Genomic DNA, 22,852 nt, shown 5'->3' on the forward strand with positions numbered 1-22,852 from the left:
ACTATCACGACCACTAGGTGTAGCTTATTCTTTAAACGTAACTATAGGCCACATCTGCCAGCATGACCATACCATCCATGGGCATGTTTTGGGTTGGACAGTCTCTTTTCCACATAAAGTATAAGATCTCAATGATATCCATCTACTGCACCTAAATCGGTCAACATGGCATCCATACACTGTTACATATTTGTGCTCACTACAGCCTACTTATTGCTGTTTTGCAGTCTAGTGGTAAACATAAGAGACAAGTCGAGGGTTATTTTACGGTTTTCTGACTTCAAATTGACTGCAGGTGTGAGATTTAGCATGTGTGGTTGTCTCCGTGTTGGCCTACTGATGGACTGGCTAATGGTCCGAGGTGCACTCTGCTTCTTGCCCATTCACAGCTGGGATAGGCTTCAGCTGTCCCGTGACCCTGAACAGGATGAAGGTCACAAATCTGGACAAAGTAAGGCCTTTCCGAACATTGGAAGTAATGCTCGCTCTTATCTTGTGGCTTCCTAAAGTTGGAATTTCCCCCAAGAAAACTATTTGTGTGTTTAAAAACAGCTGAGGGTTTCCCTGTCAGATCTTACTTCTAATGGGCTGCTTCATATTTATTTTAAACCTCGTACAAATGGCAGAGCAGAGAAACAGTGCTTTTCCTCATGATGCATTTTTTTAAGATTTTCTGAATTATGAATTCCATTAAACTTATTCTGCATAATCAGTAGCATCAGGTTTATGTGCAGAACTGCTAACCTCTTAACCCGTCAATATAAAGGAAAAAGCTGCTTTTGAATAAAACTGACAATTAGGTGCTGCACATCAAATGTCTGTTACAATAAAGTAATAAAAACTGACTTCTCAACCTTTCTTTCTGTAGACATTCATCATATCTGTGGACAGCGGTGATATTGTGGGGGTAAATTGTTAAATGAAAGTAAATGAATAACAACATCCACCATAGATTGTTCTCGGTACCCCCTGGGGAACAATAGAAAAGAAACTCATGCACGTACCTCAGATCAAGAGCAACTCCATACCCTTATTAGATGAAAATATCGAACAGCAGAGCATTTCATCATTTTTGACATTTTGATGATTTCTCATCTTTGTGTACATACCTACTGATATCGTCCACACTGCCATGATCTTAATACGAGCCTTCGTGTGGGAGTTGAAGCGACTGTGGTGGATCGGGTTTCGTATGGCGATGTATCGATCCAGAGAGATGGCACACAGGTGCATGATGGATGCTGTGGAGAACAGGACATCCAGGTAGATCCAGATTGGGCAAAGGTCAGAGGGCAGGGGCCACTGGTAATCTGCAGAGGACAGGTGGATGGATAAACAGACAAATATTTGTCGAGTTAGTGACAATGTTCTAACTGGATTAATGCATCTATGTGGTTTACTTCTGGCGATGTTTGTGGTTTCTCTCAACAGCTGTCGAAAAGAGGCGTGTTTATTGTTACGCAAAGCTCACAAGTAAGAGTCAGAAATAATATGCCCTTCAAAACTGACAATGACCTCATTTCTAACCAAAACACACAATCTGTTCTCTAACAATAATGTACACTCTCAATTCAATTTATTTATTTTTCTTAGAGGTGACAGAACCAGACACGAATCAAACACCAGTCCTCTGGTTGATTGTTTAGTGTTTGGGCCATTCCACATCATCCTATCAACCATCTTTACAATATACTGTCTGAGCTGAACAAGGGAATTTGCATCCAGCAGGATAGAGCTGCAAATTCACTTATACACATCATTCACACCATAGGCATCGATTATATTGGGTCTGCATGTAAGTTCACATGCTGACGCTTTTTGTGTCATCAATAACGCATTAATTCCACATATTTCTGTGAAACCTGCTGGCTGAAAAGAGTGTGTTTATGAGCCTTCAAAATACAGTCAAACCGTGCTAGGAGCTGCAGTTCTTCCCTGAAAACAAAATAGATCTTTTTTTCGGACGCTAAATGCATAAATGTAAACGCAAAACGTAAATGTGCTGCAGAAGAGCCAACCTCTCTTTGAATAGTAATGCCTATTTTTCATTTTTTTTTTAATAAAGACCAGTGACAGAAATTCTGTATATGTTTTAAAATGCAGCTGGTGGAACAATGGATAACTCAGTCCTGCCCAGCATCAGGGCAGCAGAATTATAATCTGAATACCGTTAATAACACATTTGCTTTGCCAAGGGAAGCTTTATGAACGTAAAGCTCCCCTTGCAAGAACTACTTATTTATTTATTTTTGTTACAATATTTAACATGTGATAATGCCGAACCTGACCAGGGGACAGGGGGAGAGCAAAGAAAAGAAACGGAGCAGAAATAGAAATAGAAAGAAACAATCAGGTTGCTACGATTTTATATTTGATTTCAGGCTGTAGGTGGAAGTGAGCACAGCCTCCATTACTGCAGTGCAGCTCCCGTGTAACCCTGTATATATAACATTCAATCAATCACACATTTCCAACTTTCCCAAAAAGAAAAAAAAAAGGTGCATTTAATGTCTCGTGCAAATGCATTACTACAAATGTTTATTTCTGCCTCAAAAAGCAGACATTGGAAAGGTGTAGTTGTCCTATAATCACCATTAGACTCAAGTATAATCACTCATTATCACTATCATTACCAGCTATGTATTTTTCTGTGATTTTTTTCAGGCGATCTAACCGGTATGAATGGAAACTAACAGGTCATTTGTTTTTGTCCCTGATTGCTGATGGTTTTTATTTGAATGTAAATCCAGCATGTTATAAAAAGGCATTACCTGGGTTATATTGGTGGTTTCCATGGACTTGTTGCATGTTGGTTGCCTCTAAAAAGCTAATTACACAGTGCCACACAGTGATAAACGGAATGAGTCATAAAAATGGCGCATAGCCAGAAACTACCTCAAACTGTGAACAAGCTCCAGAGACAGCTTCGTTGTCTTAGGGCAGGTGCACAGACTTGAAATAGACATCTGCTTGCATGCATATATCTTCACATCCAAAACACACACAGCATGTCTCCCACATGGTTGTCATGCTGCCTCTGTAGCAGCTGTCTCTAAATATAGTCATGTAAGTTAGTCTGGAATTCATTCGGCTGCTGAAGGAGATATAATACAACGTTGTAAATATCAGATTTTCATACCCCATACATCAAGGTGCAGTTCAACCTGCCTAACACAGAAACTGAACACTAAAAATTCCAGGTATGAACAGAAAGGGATGAGATGATAATTAACAGAAAGTAGAGACTTTAGAAAGCAGATTAAAAAAAAATGTATTCCTAAAAATAAATGCAAACCATACCATGCAGCACTCTTTATGCAACAGAAAGAGAGAGTAACAAGAAACCGGAGTGGATGAAATCAGAAATATGTCTTGTCCAACTTGAAGTTGCAGCCCTAATGATTAACATTTATGTCTTCTTTAACACTTCTGTGTTTATCAATAGGATTGTTCTTTTTTTTTTTAACAATTTCAAACCAGTCACAGTTAAAACAACTAAATCAACACAAAGTTAGATTCAAAGTTAAGTCAAGTATTTGGGATTAGTGGCACACAGCAGAAGCAAGGTCAAGCAGGAAGCCATGGCACTCAGAGAGCCACTAAAGCCAACAGGAAGCTTTCTCGCCGTCAGCTCTGGCAGTGTTTGGTTAGCTCAACAGCTTGCCTGGTTCCCAGGTCTGTCTGGTGGGGCTTCTGGAGCTTGTGGCTTCAGAAGCAAGAGAGCTGCCTCTCGTCTTGTGCCTAAGCCAAGACTCCGCTCTGCAGGCTCCTGGACTAACCCAGTTCCTGGCTCTATCTAGCGCCCCCGAGCTAATGGCTCAAATATGTGTTGTGGTCTCCCCTAGCCTGTATTAACTTCCTCTCAGTTTGGAGAGACGACCAAAATTTGCTACTCTTGCGTGTTTAAAATGAGCCGGTACAACACCTCCAGTGAGAATGTTGTTTATAATGTTTTAACGTTAGTTCCAGCAATCTCAAAATGTCTGTCAGAACATGGCAATAGATAACATTGGTGGGACGGGTGGCAGTTTCATGACACCAACAATTTTCTTTCGCAAACATGACGAGAAAGATTCAAACTGTCTGAAGACAGCGAAAGATGGGCCATGCAAAGGCTGTGAGGTAAGTGATCTACAGTTTCAGTCTACTTTGTCAAAATTTGCAGGATTCTTTCACATCCTACTATTACTACTAATGCAAATTCACACTTATCTTAATAGTAATGAACTCATTGAACTCAGGGCTTAAGTGAATCGGCTCATATCAATGCATTCGAGGTAGGTAAATGTTCAAGGAAAATCGCTTTGTGCATTTAAAAGATTTCCCCAGGATCCATCCTGTTTGACAAAAATAGACTCATAGTTGAAGGGAATAGAGCCAGATCATCATGAGTACCAAAGCATTCTGGGTGAGGATGGAGTATTTGCTTCCCCTACTCCTGCCACCTAATTTTCTGTTGTTCCCACAGTGTGACGCGTGACAGACGACATGTTCCAGGCTTTCATTATTTGGGAGGAGATGACTCACTCATGTTGCTAAAGGTCGTCATGGTCACCGCCAGACTCTCTGCTATTGCCTCCCGCTCGCCATCATCGTTCCTGCTTTATTCTTTCCTCTTTTCATCTCATTGCTTTCTCAGTGCTGTGTCCAGCTTTGTCCCTATTACCTTCTTTTACAATTGTGAATCTCTTATAGCTGCTCTCAGACCAGCCCATTATGGTAACAGCCTTCGTTCTCCCTTACTTTTCTTCCTGTTAAGCATCAATTTAGATTTAATAGAAAAATGAAAAAGAATTCTAGGACAAACTTGTTTTCAATCTTGTTCTGTACTCAAACGAAGTGACAAAATTTCCATATAACAGTAATGCTGCAGCATGCAAAATCAGGAGTTTAAAAGCAGACATTTAGATTTATCCTCACTCGCAAGAGACAAACCACACGTCTATAGCTAACTTAATAGAAATCCACAAAAAATGCTGAGATGCTTCATTCTGCAGTGTTGCATCGACAGCTAAACGCTGAGATTATCTGATATTGTGTCTGATCATATCTACTTAACTATTGATTGAACATTAAAACAAGAACTGAAACTCTAAATTTTGAGCAGTATCATGTATTTTTGGGCTTTAGACTGGTTGGGCCCTGCCGATTCAGTTTCACAGCAAAAAAATGGAATGTCTCCATTGGTCCAGACCGCAGAACGTGGCAATTTCACAATACTGGCTAAACAAATTGTACAATAGCTTTTCCAGAGTATGTCAATGCTGTGATAAAGCTTTTGTCAAGTTGTGTTGACGTAATGTGATGACGTAGACTCTCAAAACAACATTTGACGCACCAGACTTCCATAAATATACCTAGATGGGGTAGGAGAGGCTTAATAATGCTTTAATCCACAGACAGATTTCTAGTCTGAATCCCATCCTGTACAATGTTTTCCACTGTCACTGTTCTGTTTCCTCTTCCACTTGCGATTCATTACTTTTCTATTTTAGGGTTAAATGCTCAAAATACATTGTTTAGGGTTTGAAAAGCACACATTTTTACATCTTGTGCATAAAAAAGGTTTGTCCACCTCCACAGTGGGGACAATCAGTCACAGAATGGCTGGTTATTTTTCTATGAATGTGGGTGAACAAGTAACTGATTCAGTAAGATAAAAGGATTAGCTGATTATCCAACTGTGGTGTCATGTGGAAAAAAAAAATCATTTCTTCACATAATTTTGACTCTCATTTGCAGGCTGTTGTTTTACAGATTTGTACAGGTTTGTTTTCATCTAGGTTTTCATTGATTTAAATTGAATGAGAGAGAATTTGACTCCTCTGAGACAAATCATGGGTACAAAGATATGAAATGACCCAAGACCAACACAGCCATGCACCCCTCCACTTCCCTTATTTTTCAGTGTTAATGTTCTCCATAATGCGTTTTGATGCCTATATTACTTAATATAGTTGGCTTGTAACTGTACATTTATGTGCAAACATGAAAAAAGTCCTGTTATCACACCCATGCATGTGTGTGGTGCAAAGAGTGACCGAGCTCAACCGAATCAACACAATTATTACATAATCAAGAGAAAACTTGTATGTTTTGAACTAACCACCTAAGTATCTAAACATCTAACATTACATTACATTACATTACGGTCATTTTGCAGACGCTTTTAACCAAAGCGACTTACAATAAGTGCGTTCAACATCGGTAGGCAAAATAACTTCAGGTCACAAGAAATCATTAGTGCATATCCTTCCAATACCAAACAGCTAAGAGCAAAACTAGTGCTAGAGTAAGTGCGATAAGTCAGATACCTCAGCCTCTCACCAACTGCACACCAGTCACAGCGGGGTGGGGATGCAAACCCTGGTTCGGGTAGGGGAAGAAATAAAAGAGGTAAGAAAAGCAGGAATAAGGAATAACTAACTAAGCAGTTCACGGTGAAAGTCATCCTTTATATGATATTAGGAGCTGTCACTGCAATAAACAGTAGGATGTTGTGAAAGTGAACAGAATTACACATGAGAGGCTTGACTTCTGGCTTCCCAGGATCATCCTGCGATATTAAAGAAAACATAGCTTGTTTTGTTATGATAATGGTCAGGTTATGATCTCAGGAAAACAAAAGGACGATTAATGAAGTGACCTTTATTATCTTGAGTTAACAGAATAAATGAACTTGTGATCTTGAGATAACAACATCAAAATAAATAATGACAGACAAGGATGTTCTTGGATTCCGTACATTTCTATTGGTTGGTTTGAATTTAATAAACAAGGCCACATAGTGTAACCAGAGGATGGTGGTATAGGCTACAATATTAATGGTTATAATTCAACTGAGTAAGAAATTGTCCTAGCCTGAAAAAAACCTAGAGGATGGGAAAAAAACAGCTGTGGTCAACATCCACAAGAGGGAAATGTTTAGAGCTCCTCTTCAGGAATTATTTTTTTTTATCTCTAGGAATGTTTTGGATATTATATATCTGAGAAGATGCCAATCAGTCACCTAAATGTATTGTTTGCTAGTTCAGACTAGAAACAGCCGTGCAAGTCATTTTAATCTTTTCCAGGTAAGATGCAAATCGCAAACATGTTTCCATTCCCTTTAATACCCGCATGGTCTTCTGTGAAGAAGGGGAAATACAACCTCATGTGACTTTATAAACATTTTTAGGATTTATTTGCTTGGTTCTGACAGATGTTAGAGGTATTATAACCTTTATTACACTCTTACTTTCCTATTAAATCTCTAACCTGCATTTTCCATTTTGTTCTCATCTAAAAAAAACAAAAAGGGATCTTGCTATGTGGCTCATCTGATTCCCACATCACTGTAGAGAACCACGAAGAAAGAAACACAATTTCCCCTCAGGGACCGATTGTATCACAGCGTTCCAGGCTCTGGTGCCTCTGATGGCGATGACCTGGATCCACAGTGAATTATCCCTCAAAGAGAGATCTCCCCCACGTGCACACAGAAACACCATAAAATCCCTTTAGATCTCCTGGGTTGCAACTCTTTGCTCCCACGCTTGCCAGCTGCCTCCTAAAACCTGAAACTTCTGCTCTGGTTCAACATATTCTGACATTATCACCTTTGCCTCGTTCCTCTGAAAGGGCCTCCAGGAGTTTGATGTTTCACTGGCTGGCAAAGCCTCAACAAGTACAGAGGAGTCAGACCACAGGCGAGAGGCTGTGAAAGTGACATTATTTCTCAGTGCCTGACATCGGTTATACACAGAAAGAACTGCACAAAGGTTTTCACAGAAGTAACCAGAATATCTTTTCCTGATTATGTGAGTCAGCGCTGTTCAAAGCCGGAGGAACTGAGTGTGTTGCAGCACTGGCTCTGATCTGGACACTAAATGTTAATGTTAATGTGATCTGCAGCTGTGTGCAGTTTAGCTTTACTGATGTTAGGTTTATCATAGGGTAAAGTCAACAGAAAACAGACCTGACCTTGGACTTTATTTTATACTGGATTTTTTGAAAAGATAAGGTTAATTAAACTGCACATCACACTGGTTCAGATCACTGCAGAACTGAGTACCTGATTATCTTCTCAGCCAGACTCTTACTGTGTTTCATTCCCCTCTCTATTTTCCCTGTTTCTCCAACTCATTCTTTTTCCCTAAAAATGTATCACGATTAAAAAACAAGTCTGTATAGTGTTTCTGATATATGCTGAAGATTGTTGTCAGTTCACAGTGAGAAAGAGCAACAGAATTTGGTTTAAGGTGGGATACATGGTTCAACACCAGAGAGGAACTCTGCAGACACACACACACACACACACACACAAGGAAAGCGTGAATTCCCTTTAAGCAGTGGTAACTGTTAGAATAAAGTGCTTTTTTTCCTGGGCTCATGGGTTTGAGTTTTGGTTTGGTTTTGACAAAGATCACGGTCTGGCCGAAAATACAACTTTCTACAATATCCTTTAAAAAGTGCATGCTGGAAAACTGGACTAAACTTTACTCACAATGTACTATTTATGGGGAAATTATTTGTATATGTTGACTTGAAAGTAAGCGAGGGCTCATCTTTGCGCAGCAAATAAAGATTAAACGCATTCAATGTTCATCAAATCATTATTGTACTCTGATGAGGGCTGCTGGCACACATTTACTGCAATTAATGGATGAGTAAGAAGAGCCGGAGATCCACAGATTGTTAAGGTGAATGATGGCTCAGACTTTGAAGTCTTTCTTGAGAATTTGATGTGATTTGCTCTGGGAATGGAATCGCAAGAGCCGAGTGCAGGATATCGATTTGCTGATGGACACAGACAAAGAGATTCGATCATTTCTGTCGTCTCCAAGGGAGGTTAAATCTGGGCAATTACAAAGTGCTGCAAACTGTAAACCACAAAACCCGACATTTTAGTTGTCATGTTAAAGGTTTTCAGAGAGTTTTGACCCAAGGGGGGAAGAACATCAACACGAATGAAACAGTTCTGTACACTCAGCTGTCTGCTAACCACGTCTCTTTTGTTTTGTTTGGAAACATTGTCAGATGTACAGTGAATTTTATCCTTGAACATGTGCCAAGCTAGTTAATGGAGTCCTCTTTTATACACATAAAAAAGGAACTCGTGCATTTTTAAACTTGTTAAACTTTTAGACTCCAACTACTAAAGAAAGAAGAGGGGGTCTGAGTTGTAGCCTGCGGTGTAATATATGTGGTAATAAAATCACAGAGCATAAAAACTTAAAGTATAAATCGGAAAAACATAAATTATTAAACATTTGATCTTTTACCGTCTTAAAAAGGAATAACCAAGCCATTACTCAATGATACATGTATTATAATTATTCTATACTGCCAGGAAATTCACTCTCCAGCTCATTTGTTAGTAAAGTTTTAATTGAAGTTTGAAAAATTCACTTTTCCTCCTATGTTATGAAATGAGTGACAAAACTGCCAGGTTATGGTAAGTTTAGATTAATATAACCATTGGTTTACAGAAACCCTTGACATTTCACTCTGTGTCGTTGTCTTTTTTAAGATAGGATGAAGGGAATTTCTCATCCCAGCAGTGATGCATAACCCGGAATTGTTTAATATACACATAAATACTTTTGGGCTGCCCCAGTTTCCCCAGTCTGATTGTCCATGGGCAAGATACTGAACCTGGAATTCATCATTAGTGTGTATATGATGAAAAGTGCTGCATACATAGAATAAGAAATGCTGTATGAATGCATGTGTGTGTGAACAGTCTTGGACGTACATTATAAAAGCAATCTGTGTGATATATTAACATTGACAAGGACATAAATGAATACACGGTAGCCAACTGCAGCTATTTGACAAGACAAGTGAACAAAATATAAAAAAAATTGAAACATTTTTACTTTTACTTTGTGTGGCATAGTCTGTAGTAAACTCACAATTGTAGTGGTCTGACCTCACATTTCTGATTTGTTTTGAAGTTGTGTGTTTGGGAGAAAGCTCAACTTTTAAGCACATCTATTTCAGAGCGCTGGTGTATAATGAGTGGAGAATACACTGTTATTGCTTAAAAACGGTTTGTGCCGGTTTGTCCAAATGTCATGTCGCTTCCACTATCCCGAACATAATGTTGCCGTCTTTTACGTTAGAGCTGAAAACACTCATAACTGAGTTGATCTAAACGGACTGGAGTGTGCATGGTATTATGCTCTAAAACATATTTGCCAGTGATTTTAGTTACAGAAGTTGAACACTAAATCTGAAAATATAATTATTACACCAATACTCTTTCCCATCATGCATACAGAAAAAAAAGGGGTTTCTTCTCTGTTAGCAAATCACAGTTCTCAGAAGAGTACCATGTGAGGTATAAAAACAGTCCATCAGCTAAGAACAGTGGGACTTCGTTCAATTTGAACTGTTTAAAATCACTCCTGACAGTTATTAGCTTTCTCCAAATCGAGCATGTTAGAGTTCATTCTAAACTGTCGGTAGGTGTGATGGTAATTTCGAAGGGGCACACAATTGTTTTTTCAAATGTACAGAAAAGAGGATCCAAAAATGTACCAATTTTAAAGACACAGTGCTTATATATTCAAATACTAATGCACTAATATTATGGAACAGTTGGAACGAGCATATGCAGCCTTTTGGGATGCCAGATGTGTGACCTCTCTATTTAGATTTCTTTTAGTTGACTCCATTTTGGAACGAGCCAACTCTTCCTCAAGTCTGCACACGTCTGGTTGGACTTGAGTACGTCTCCTTTTTAAAAGTTAAAAATGCACTTTGAGTTTGGCAGGCCAGCCACAGATTATGAGAAAGACTGCAACATGACTGATGACAACGCACTAATGTGTTTCTGGGCCTCTAGATACAGCACCAGTCTTTGCATTTTAAAACAAACCTGCTTTATTAGACTCTTCCCTGACTGGGAAAGGAATAAATCTGAAGAAGCCAGAACACTATAGAGCCAGATGTTGCAGCCTATGGTTTGTGATATAAGTGTAAAATCTGTTGAAACACAAAATTAGACTGAAGATAAAGAATATAAATACTTTATTTGCTAAAGTTTGCAGAAACAATTGCTTGTCCTGTTGTGAAACCGTTTGGCTCCAATTTCTTTCCTAAGTAGTTAGGATTCAGAGACAAAGAGTTGACGAGGATCCTGATTGTGACTATTTTCATTTTGCCAATTTTAAAAGCAAGAGAATGCGCTGAAACGCAGTGAAAAGTCTCAGAGACAGCCTTGTTCCCAGCCAAGTGCGTTTTCTTTCAAAAGCAAAGACATAAGAAAATAACTGATTTAAGAAAAGTAAGTGGAAATAGAGGGCAGAAAATGAGCTCCCACGAGAACAGAGCTGCGCACAGGAGGGTTGATTTGATAAAAGAGATGCTGAGAAAAAACTGAAAAGGGTAGCGCATAAGCAGGAGGAGAAGAAGGAGGGGAGTTTGGGGAGAAAAGACAAACTAAACCCACACAAACACACTGTGAAGTCTACAAATTTAACAGTGACTTGACCACATTGACACACACGCGTACTGTAAACACTTTAGATTCCCAGACTCTCGAGCCATGCTCTGATCAGCTTAATGCACCTGTTTACCCCAAAACTTGTTTCCTGCATCTGCCACATGTTGGGGGTGAAGCCAGGAACACACACATTATCTTTGTGTGAGCTCGATGTGGACACTCAAACCCAAACTTTAACACTAATCTTAACCTAACCTCAAAAAACATCCCACCCTAAACCCTCACCAGGACCCAGAACATGCATTTACCTTCTTTTATATGCAGTTCCAGCCAGTGCATGTTGTACATATTTAACCAGGTAGTTTGCTCTGTGCAAAATTGAGTCATCTGTTTTAAGAGTTTATCGCTTTCTGACTACATGAAATGACTTTCAGCAGCCAGGAATCATTTCATGAAGCAAAATCTGAAGCTTTCTTTTGAAAAGGCCCAAAAAAAGAACAGTGATTCAGACACATTTCCATTGAGAGGTTTGAAGATTGAATCTGTATATTGTCACCAGGAAGTGTCAGTGCAGACAACAAAGCTAAGAAAAGTATTTCTTCTACTGAAATACATCTTCTAAACTGAAAAAAAACAACTGTAGTCGACATGCAGAAGAAGAAAAATGAACAGAGCTCTTCTTTAGGAATTACTTTTGTTACTCATGCTACTCTGGGGACATTTGTGATATTCGGGGAAAATGCTGGCCAGTCATGTCACTTCATGTGTGGGCCCAAAGCAGAAACAGCTGGTGAGTAAGATCATTTTGATCTTTGCCAGGTCAGATACACAAAGTTGTCTCCATCCGCTTTCATGTGCATCAAGTCATCTTCAAAACAGGCTAAAATCATCTCAAGCAAGCGTATAAGCTTTTTTTATGCATCAGTGAAAGATTCATTAATTAATAATTCAGTATTTTTTTAAAGGCCTAGACCATGTTGGGTTTGACAACACTCGCCCCTCATAAATCATGGAGTTAGATCCTAAACTGCAAATTAATTATTTGATTGTTCACTGAGACAAAAGACATCCGAAGTTCAGTAGAAAATGCTGGTGATTATATCACAGTTCAATCCAAAGTATGTTTGTGTTGCTAAAATAAGTTTATTGTGCAAGTTTTCCCGAGGCATTAGAATGGCAGAGCGGGTGATGAGGCAGGAGGGAAGCCAGCAGGCAAAGAATTGAGAGCGGAGTGCCGAGTGTGATGAGAGAAGTGAATGAGGAGGCAGGCAGATGACCAAAGAGATATCGTCTCCCTGGGTTCAATACAGGTTACAAGCTAGGCTGTAAATAAAAATAACAAAATGCGACAAAAGGAAGAAACAATGAAGACTACACTGATAAAATGAGCATTGCAAGATACGACAGGTGTTTTTTTGTTCCATTGTTCCTATCTGAGCCCTGTTATGCTTTCACCTGCCTTCAATCCCATTTTATACACAGATATCCTCAGTACCCCACATGTTTCCATTTTCACCATTCAAACCACGTATATTGACACCTTCCATCTTACCTAAGTTGATGTATGTTTTTGGAACTGTTTATTGTTTGTTTTATGTAACCTCTAATTTTTCTGTTACCTACTTGCCAAGAACAAAAAAAAATGTCCATGACCAGCTCGTCGCACCTAAAGCACCGAAAGGATAATTAAAATAAAACGTCATTGTTACAAACTGCAACCCTTAGCATTCAGTAGTTTGATGGAGTGGGAATTAAAGAATTCACACATATATATATATATATTTGTTCTGCGAGAAGGAGCATAAAAGCACCGACCAGAGGGAGAATTCCCTCGTCAGTACATGGTCAGGTTGGCTAATAATAATTATAGCCTTCTGGGCAGCTCTTTTCTCCTGTAGAGAGCTCGGGTCTTCTTGCTGGGCTCCAATAATCTTGGAGCCATGCCATGCAAATTATTGTTATCTTTAACAGACAATCCTCTAAATCAGCATAGAAAGAGGAATGTTAATAAACTCTCATTGAAACACTGATAGAAATGAATAAAATATGCTCAAAACTTTCTATCATGAGATGTGAGTTTGACATCTAGACTTTTTGAGTCACACGGAGTCTGTACAGAGGGCCACGGACGTATACCTCTGAAGGTATAAGCCGGTCCTTTATGGATGCCACCTTTACACTTGACATGCAGTTGCTCTCACAACAACAAGAGGTTGCGTACTCTTTGAACGTGATAACAAATCATTGTTGCCTGTGTGAACAAACAACCCTTGAGCATGTTTTTTGGGAGGACGGTCTGTCTTTTCCAACTGAGATTCCCATGAAACTGCAGGCAGAGGGCTGATTGACATTTCATGACAATCAGTGTCAGAGCTACAGGCTGAAAGTCATTCAGGCACTTCAAAGCAGATTTTCTGGGCACAGGGATGGTGGTAGAAGATTTGAAGCATGTCGGGACGTCAGTCAGCCGATCGGCACACACCTTCAAGACCCGGCCTGGTTCTCCATCTGGGCCAGCTTCCTTGTGGATGTCAACGCCCTTCAGCACTTTCCTCACCTGATGTTGCTGGAGGATGAGCGGCTGGTTTGACTGTTGGAGCAGCTCCACCTCTCGTGATGTCAAATTGGGCGAAATAATTGCTTTAATACATCGGGCAGTGTGGCGTCATTTGCCTGTGCCTGCAGCTTGTTTGTGTTGTAATGTCAACATGTTGCAGGAGCTGTTGTTGTTAAACTGGCTCTCAATGCACTGCTTGTACTCCCGTTTTGCTTCCCTGATGCCCTTCAGCAATTTCCCTTGTGCTTCATTGTAGGTTTGCCTGTCGCCTAACTTGAAGGCAGTTATCTTGGTCTTAAACATCAAATTCTTTTCTATAGGGACATTTATGTGGTTGAAAATGATGACTTTTACGTGAATCATTTGTTTTCCAGCATCTTAAGTGTCTGAAACAGGCAGCTTGCTAAATGCATTAGGGATCCGGGACAACTTTCCATCTGACCTAATCAACAACATATTCATCCAAGCATACCTCTGAGAGGATTAGTAAACATGAGAGCAGCAGCAGTCATCGTGACAACACAGGAAAATTGGGTTTACTGTGCAAAACAAACATACTCTCAATATATAATGATGCAAAGAGGGAATTGAGCCGCACAATGAGGAAATGAGGTGTGATTACTCAGATACCTGCACTAAACCCTGTGAGAATGTGAAATAGTGCATCATGCCAGCATGTTCAATCTTCTTGTCTTACATTAGTTCGAAGAGGTGGCTGCCGCACCGTTTTTCATCCATCCATTTGAACCTAATTTAGGGTTGCAGGGGGGGTGCTGGAGCCTATCCCAGCTGAGAGAAGCAGGGCACACCTTGGATGGGTCACCAGCCCATCACAGGGCAGCACAGAGACAAACAAGTATGCACACTCACAGTCACTCCAAGGGGCAATTTAGACTCACCAATTAACCCAACATGCATGTTTTTGGATGTTGGGAGGAGACTGGAGTATCCGGAGAGGACCCACGATTACACTAGCCTGGGACTTCCCATGCTGCTTTGCGCGTGATTTAATTCACACTGCAAAGGCAGCCTGGAAACCACCGCCCTTATTTTTGCGTTAGTGTCAATCCAACATGGCAGCGGACACAACGTTACCGTTCGATGCAGCCTTAGAAAGTGTTTTAAGTAGCTTAGAACGCAAGTTTACTTTGAAAAAAGAGCAACGTTTGGCGTTGAAAGATTTCATTGCCAAGAAGGATGTATTTGCTCGTCGAATTTCTGTCGCTCTACATACGTCATCTATAAGTGATACAATTGGCTATGAATCGCAAAGCAGCATGGGAAGAACCAGACGCCATTTGATAGACATTTGTAGCTCCCAATAAACGGCTCTAGGCATTCGTAAACCACGCCTCAAATACGAGAAAATGCACTCCTAGTTCCCAGACCACCATCTCATCGAGATGTGGACGCGTCAGCCAGGCTACGCTTGCACGGGGAGAACATGCAAACTCCACACAGAAAGGCCCGAGGCAGGGATTCAAACCAGAAAAAAGAAAATATTAATGATATTGAAAAACACCACCTTGCTGTGATTGTGTCATTAGAATGAGGAAAAGAAGGAGTAAAAGTACAAGAGGAAAAATAATAAGATCATTTTAGAAACTCAAGTGGATGAGAGGGTGGAATTCAATACTTAACTCCAGCTGCTCTGTTTTTAAAGAAACAAGGCACAATCAAGAAGGGATAAAGGGTGACGACAGGCTAGCACCACTAATGCTGAGATCTTATAATGTAGAATTGAGCACCATCTGGTTTTGCCTTTTCGCCAGTATGAGTCACTAAAAAAAGACACATGCTTCACACTCTGTATCCAGTCCAAACAGTGTCATTGTTACTCTCTTTGTACAAACAAAACTTGAGGACTTGAAAGCCCTAAAGATTAAACCACTGATCTGGGATTCCACAGGAAAAAGCAGAGTTAAACCTTTCTCATGACATTTTGTTAAATGCTCCTCGTGAGTATATTTTGCTGCCTTGTTTGAGCTTCCTGACAGTGAAAGTAAGAATGATAGACAGGGCACAGTGATGTGGGTTTTACTGTATTTAATTTCATTAAAGAGCGTTTTCTCTTTAAGAGTTTTCTCCATTAAATTCCTTAACAGAACAAGTTTCAAAGTGTCCACAAAATTGATGCTGGGAAACAGAGATCATTTTATAATCTGGGTCATCGCATGTTTTTTGGCCAATGCAATATTAAAGACAATTGGCATTATACCACACTGGAATTTGGTTGCAGTTGCCTGGAATCTCATCACTGATACTGAAAGGTCAGTTTTTGATATGAAAACAACATGAGCCGCTCAGAGCCATTATTGCCACATTGACACGAGCTTCTATAACAAACCAATCCATCGCTACATCCATTTGAGTCAGCCAGGCTTTTGTCACATCCTGATTGTATTTCCCTGTCTCTCTCCTCAGATGGTTGCTGTTGCCCTTTTGATTACTGGGACCTGATGTCTTCGCTTGTCAGCTTGACTTTTTCTTTGTTGTCTATGTGAGGCACATCTTGGGTTTTGTGGCTCTTGCCTGCAACAGCTGTAACAGTGGAGCAAAGACCAAAACCCATGGGATGTTTAGTCACAAATCTATTGTTGTTTTTATGTGTCAGAGCACATCGTGTACTGTGAAGGCATCTGTGGAAATAATGAGAGAATAAATCTGCAAAAGGATAAGAAATAAGAGAATTAAAATGTTGTGGGAGGCTGCGTCAGTCGTTCGGGGGGGAGCTATGTGTCTGGCTTAGTTAAGGTTCTGGTGGTCTGCGGATGGTGCTGTCATGCAGAGGTGGGTGGGGTCCCTGGAGGGGCTTACGCCCATGGCTGCTGGCTCTGGGTCAGGCAACCGGGCTACTCTGGCGTGGGTTGGGTGATGGGGTCTCGGCCCTGGTGTCAGGGGGCTGCCCACTTTCCACAGGGGGTGGGGTGGCATCTTTTAAGAGTGTTTTTTGACATTATTTGTTTTTCTTTGTGGTCATTTTGTATTTCACATCACATCATGACACTTGTTTTGTAACCCCTAGTCACTTTATATCTCTGTAGTTACCTCGGTTTCATGAGAAAAGATGTAACAGGTAGGTTTGTCCACATGTTAAAAGGTATAAGACCCATAAACTACACGATGGTAGCATTTTAAATTACCTGTTGTTTGGCACAGGGGAAGGGTCATTAGATGTGATGCCAAACTGTTACCATGTATTATTTCAATGTCGTGCCCTAACTAACCGCAACAGCAATTGAAAAAGTAAAAAGTCTTTAGGCAAAATTGGGTCTGATGGGCTCATTCTTGCTCAGTTAGTATAACAGTTTCCATTCATTCATCCAGCTCTTTACCACCTTATAAACATTCTTCTAACACGTTTTGGTTGTTCGGTATCAAATACCAAATAAATGCGAATTACAAATTGCAAAGAAAAACAAAGGCATGTGATCCTCTTTTAAAATGTAATTCAACATTTTCTTTGAAGATACATGACAGTTTTACATAATGAAGAATGTAGAAATGTTATGATTGTAAGAGGCAGATCTAATAGAGCTAATTAAGTATAGTAATTCAGCAATTTTTGAGCCTTGATTGTAAACTTTTCCATTTTGTACTGTGAGCCAACATATCAACTCGCCATGGTGGGACTTTAACTGATGTAGTCATAATACATCAGGCACTTTTAAATCTGAAATATCACTTTTACCCACTGGACTTCCGTTATCTAGTCAGGCAGCTGGATTCTTGTCATACTTATGAGATCCCAATTATAAGAGAATCTGTGCAACAAACCATCTGGTGTGTGAACTTAGTGCCTTTTTGCAATTGCTTGTGGGTCCATTCAATAATCCACTCACATAAAACTGCCGCTGAGTTTGAAATGTGCTAAGAAAGCAAACCTTTCCTTAATTTATTACCACTATCAAACTGCAGCACACGTGATAGTGACTAGATTCTAGATTAACAACACGATACATGCAAATAAACCAGCAGGACAATCCTCATTTGGGTTCATCTAATCCTTCCCATGTGAGTCGGAGTGTTCTTATTCCTGCTGGGAACTTTGTCGTCACTGCTGTGGATCAGTGCAGAAGAAACGAGTCAAGAACCAAACAGACGGTTAATTAGCAGAGAACCTGAAAAAAAAAATTGCAATGAACAGCGAGATCAGAGCAAACACTGTCACCTAAAAACAGAATAACAAAGGGTTGATTCACATTTCATGTGAATTTGCTGAGCGATAATCCTGTTTTACTAACCTGAAATCCTAACGGCTGAAAAAGATATTCGGAGATGGAACTCCTTGAAAACTCTCAAGGCTGAACTCTGTGTTCAACACAGAAATGTTTGCCAGACTGAATTAGACTCAATCTTTCAGCAGCACTTACATTCATGTATGTGGTTGTTACCCAGTGTCCCACAGCTGCCCCCTTTCCTCAAGGGAATCTGAGACCAGATGGGATCCAAAATCCCTCCGGCAGGTTCTGGTTCTGCCGTCGGGTCTCTACCTGGACAGACGTGACCACCATATGTGGACAGGCATCTGCTCAGCTGATTGACTGGTCATTTTAGTACCTATATTCTAAATTTAGTCCGTTATGACAAAAATGTGTTTTAGTCACATTTCGGTTGAACAACAGTTCTGGAGGAGCCAAGTTGCTTCTATTTGACAAAAACAGGAAGACACCAACTTAGACATATCTATTCACAATTAACATCATCAGAGCTCGCTGGTTTGGTTTGTTACAAATACCAGTGTGCTACCTCTCATATGTACGTATCCCTGACACAGCAAATCACAGAAAACCCAATCTGTTCCAAAAACTTTAATAACAGAAAATATGTCAATTTGATTGACATAATGTGACTTTGTATTTATATTTGAGATTTCAACAAAATCAGACAAACACATATTTTTTTAATAAATACCATAATTAGCTGTTTATAAGTCTATTCTGATCCACAGGTCAGTGCGGTGGTTGGAGAGCTTTTAAAAAAAAAAAAAATGCAAAACAGTCTTATTCTTCTTTTGAGCAGAACTTTACATAAATTCCAGTCGAAATCCGATTGCAACACGCAACTTCTAAGTTTCTACTCCTAAATTACTCTGCAGCCGTTGGAAACCTTCAGGCAAATTTGACAAGCTTAAAGATTAATGAAACATTTTACCAAAGAGAGAAAGTACCTGAATGCCAGACTAAAATGTCCAGGCTGATATATATATTCAATCCTAGATTTTGCATTTTAATCTGATTTAAAACAAATGAGGAGCAGATATAAATTTGAAAATCATATTTCCACTGACATATTTGTCTGAATAAGGGAGCAAAATTCATTCTAACTCCAAGCCTGACAGTGTTGGAGTCTACATAAAGAGAAGATGATATGATCTCACAGGGTTAACAACAACTGTGGGCTAAGTTTTGCAGCTCGTTTTTTCTATGGTACAATTCTCTAGACGCACTTGCCACAAAACAGTTCTGCGAACCACAACTGCACAACATGCTCAGTCCTCCCTTTTTAAACCCACTGCAGTGGTTTGTAAGTTTACTTTTCCACTGAGACAAAAACAAACATGAACAAAGTGAAAAGCAGAATCTCAAAACTGGAAAATAAAGTTTGACAGAGTTGTTTTCTGTAACTCAGCTACAATGCATCAGTGGTTGCTTTAAGAACCAGCTTTGTAAAGAATGTTCCTGCTTAATCTTTTATGATTAAAATATTTTTAAAAGTGGAGTTTTCTTCATGTCAAGTGTCAGGTAGGATTAAAAATTTCTACTGTTAGGGCATCTCAGTATTGTTGTTCACATCCTCGTGTGAGAGCCTGCACCACATCAACAATTAGCTCATGTGAGATGTGAGGCCAATTCAAGTATTGAGGTATTTTAAGATAATATTGATGCATACTGCATTGACTAGAGTTAATTAAAGTGTTACGAAGTGCTGCAGAGTATTTTTGACTCAAATGTTGGCCTGCAGGTGATGCAAAGAATTCACAATTACTTCATGTTTATGAAGCCAGTTATCAACTCTTTAAATTCAAATGGCACTCAAGGGCTTTTTTTTTTTTTTTTTAAAGAAGATCTTCAAGATTACTCCATTATAAATGTTCACCATTCAGGTGCTGCACTGTGCTTGAACTCCATTTGGTTTCTGTCAGCATACTGTGATTGACCCCTTTACACTGCAGTAGCAATCCAGTCTCACTCCAGATTGTGTTACAGTGGTGTTTGTCCGCAGTGTGAAATCCTAGCAGTGTCACAAAAAAAAAACAATTGAATTAATATTGGGCAGTTTTCACATGCATGTGGGCAAACCCCAGCATTGCATTCAATAATTTCTCAACCAATTCAGATTTTTATTTGAAAATACCTTTGAATCGAATTTTAATATATGCCATTTCTGGCATCTTCTGCGTGAGGAATCTTGCTGCATAATTTAAAATTTTACATGACTAATCTCAAGACATCGGGCAGTGCAATTCATGCAAGAGTCAGGGAGAACCTGTTCTGTTCCTGAGGAGAGGGAAAACGGGACAGGAGCAGTAACACTGACAGCGGCATCATCACACCTGAAGGCAGATGTTGTGGCAGCATTTTGATTAAGGTATGCTGACCGAGTGAAGCTAAACCAAAGCAAAATTATTTTATTATTGTGAGTACCTCATTTATAGCCAAGCCAAATTCATATTTAAAGTAAATTGTCAATGAGAGGCTTTGTGCTTCCTAAAGAAGCTCCAACGCAGAATGATGCTATAGAATGTCCTCTGAGCAAGGATTTATATAAGTGTGTTTTGAGGTATAAGAATAAATCCATTTGACATTTGGGAAAAGATTTAGACTCTTTGAGAATAAGACTCAAAACTGCTCTGTGAATTTCTATTGACGTCTAAAGTCAAACAATCGTGAGCTTCAACATATCTGATGCAACATTATGAAAGAAGCGACAGTTTCAGAGAGTTTGTGAGAGTGGGAACACTATGAAAATATCAGCTCATAATAAACTAACTTTACACTCCTGATAATACCTCTGTATTACTTTTATATGCATGTATACAATATATTGCTTCATTTTCTTTCCAGTCTAAAGTCAGGATTTGGTCAGCTAAAGAGAGGCAGCTCTGTAAGGGAATCTGCACTCAGTTCAATCTCATATCACAATTAGAAATACATTTGTTACAACCTTCATGAGTTTCAGTGGAGCATTTAAACCCAGCTGAAATCCAGGCGTCAATTGGGTTTATTGACTTTGACTGGACCATTATAGCACCTTGATTATTGGATCATTGGATCATTGTTCTGTTGATGACTCAGTTTCAGCCAAGCTTTAGCTGTCGGACAGATGGCTTCACATTCGACTCTAGAATACTTTCACAGAGGAGTTCATGGTGGACTCTGTGGCTGCAGAACAAGCCCAAATCATCAGGCCTCCATCAGGTGTTTGTGCTGATATGCTGTGTGATGATTTTTGATTTTCTCCAAAAGTGGTGCTGTGCATTGTGATCAAACTCCACCACCTTGGTCTCATCTGTCCAAAGGACATTGATCCAGAACCTGTTCCTGTTTTTGCAAATAGAAACCTAAGCTGCGCTGCCATGTTGTTTTTAGAGAGAAGAGGCTTTCTCCTGCAACCCTTCCAAACAAGCCATACTTGTTCAGTCTTTTTCTAGTTGAACTGTCATGAAGATTGAAAGCTGTCTTGAATGTTTTCCACTTGTGAATAATGTTCCTCACTTTAGAATGATGGATTCCAAATAGGAAATGGCCTTAATACCCTTCCCAAATTGATGGGCAGCAACAATTACTTCTGTGAACTTATTGTTAATGTTTTTCTCCTTATCTTTGTGTTAATACACCTGAAAGCTCCAAAACAGCAGCTCATCATTCCTTTTTACAGAAGCGGTAGTGTTGTCATCACCCTGGAAATTGTCCAGGCTTGTCCAATGGTCTCAGACAGGAACACAACTTTCTTATGAGTTTCACTCATCGGAGGGGAAGCTTGCCATTTTCAATGGTGAACTCTGAATTTCAACATGGTGTATCCCTCCACTACCTCACAATTAGCTGTGTTCATGTGAAGGATTTCTGACACCAGGCTTGTACAGTCACGCTTTACTTTGACAGGCTCATTGTAGCCTGCACTTTTCCACACAGTGGAAAACATGTTTCACTATGTGGAAATTTCAAACCATAACATACTACATACAAATCTTGCTGGGTAGACCTTAGTTGAACTTTCAACACTATATGCTGCACTGATTAACTCATTGTTAAAAGTAAATTTGAAGGAATTGCATAGCCTCAGCTGTCAGCCCAACATGTAAAATAACCAGAATTCTTATCTTATAGACCCTTAATAAATTGTGACTTGTGTTATGATCATTTATGCACAGAGGAAAAAAGAGCTGACGACCGGCAGGAGGGAACTGAGGAAAGGTGAGGAACTGGGAAGGCTGGACTAAGGAAACTAAACAGACAAAACCAGAAAAACACAAAAATACCACATGGGACATGACATCCATTCAATGCTGTAACTCAGAAAACAGAACACACCCAGGTGTTCCAAACCTGAGATTAAAAAAAAAGACAGCAACAGGAAGATGAATGCAGCTTTTTCCAGCAAAACATCTGTATACATGCCCCCTCCCTGCATACATTTCCACATGCAGTATTTCCATACACTCGCCTGCACATGTGAGAAAGAAGCTGATGACTTTAAGCTTCAGCTGACTTGGATAGAAAAGTGAGCTTCCTCCTCTGAGACTGAAGAAATTGTGCTCGGTCCAAATTACTGCATGAAAAAACACAGTCATCATAAGCCTTAATTAATCAACATATTAATTATACGCCTCTGTTAGGAGTAATTAAATAGAAAACTTT

The 22,852-nt window shown here is 39.6% G+C and overlaps 1 protein-coding gene across 1 annotated transcript in view; it reads right to left on the minus strand.

Annotated features, from left to right (window-relative positions):
* Positions 1 to 22,852, minus strand: part of htr2aa (5-hydroxytryptamine (serotonin) receptor 2A, genome duplicate a) — a 63,008-nt gene that overhangs the window by 23,241 nt on the left and 16,915 nt on the right. Inside the window, exon 2 of the mRNA XM_075478783.1 lies at positions 1,110 to 1,310. Within this exon, the coding sequence (XP_075334898.1) occupies positions 1,110 to 1,310 (201 nt within the window). The remainder of the gene's footprint in view (positions 1 to 1,109; positions 1,311 to 22,852) is intronic.

The sequence above is a fragment of the Odontesthes bonariensis genome, chromosome 12 (genome assembly GCF_027942865.1).
Source record: "Odontesthes bonariensis isolate fOdoBon6 chromosome 12, fOdoBon6.hap1, whole genome shotgun sequence".
Lineage (NCBI taxonomy): Eukaryota > Metazoa > Chordata > Actinopteri > Atheriniformes > Atherinopsidae > Odontesthes > Odontesthes bonariensis.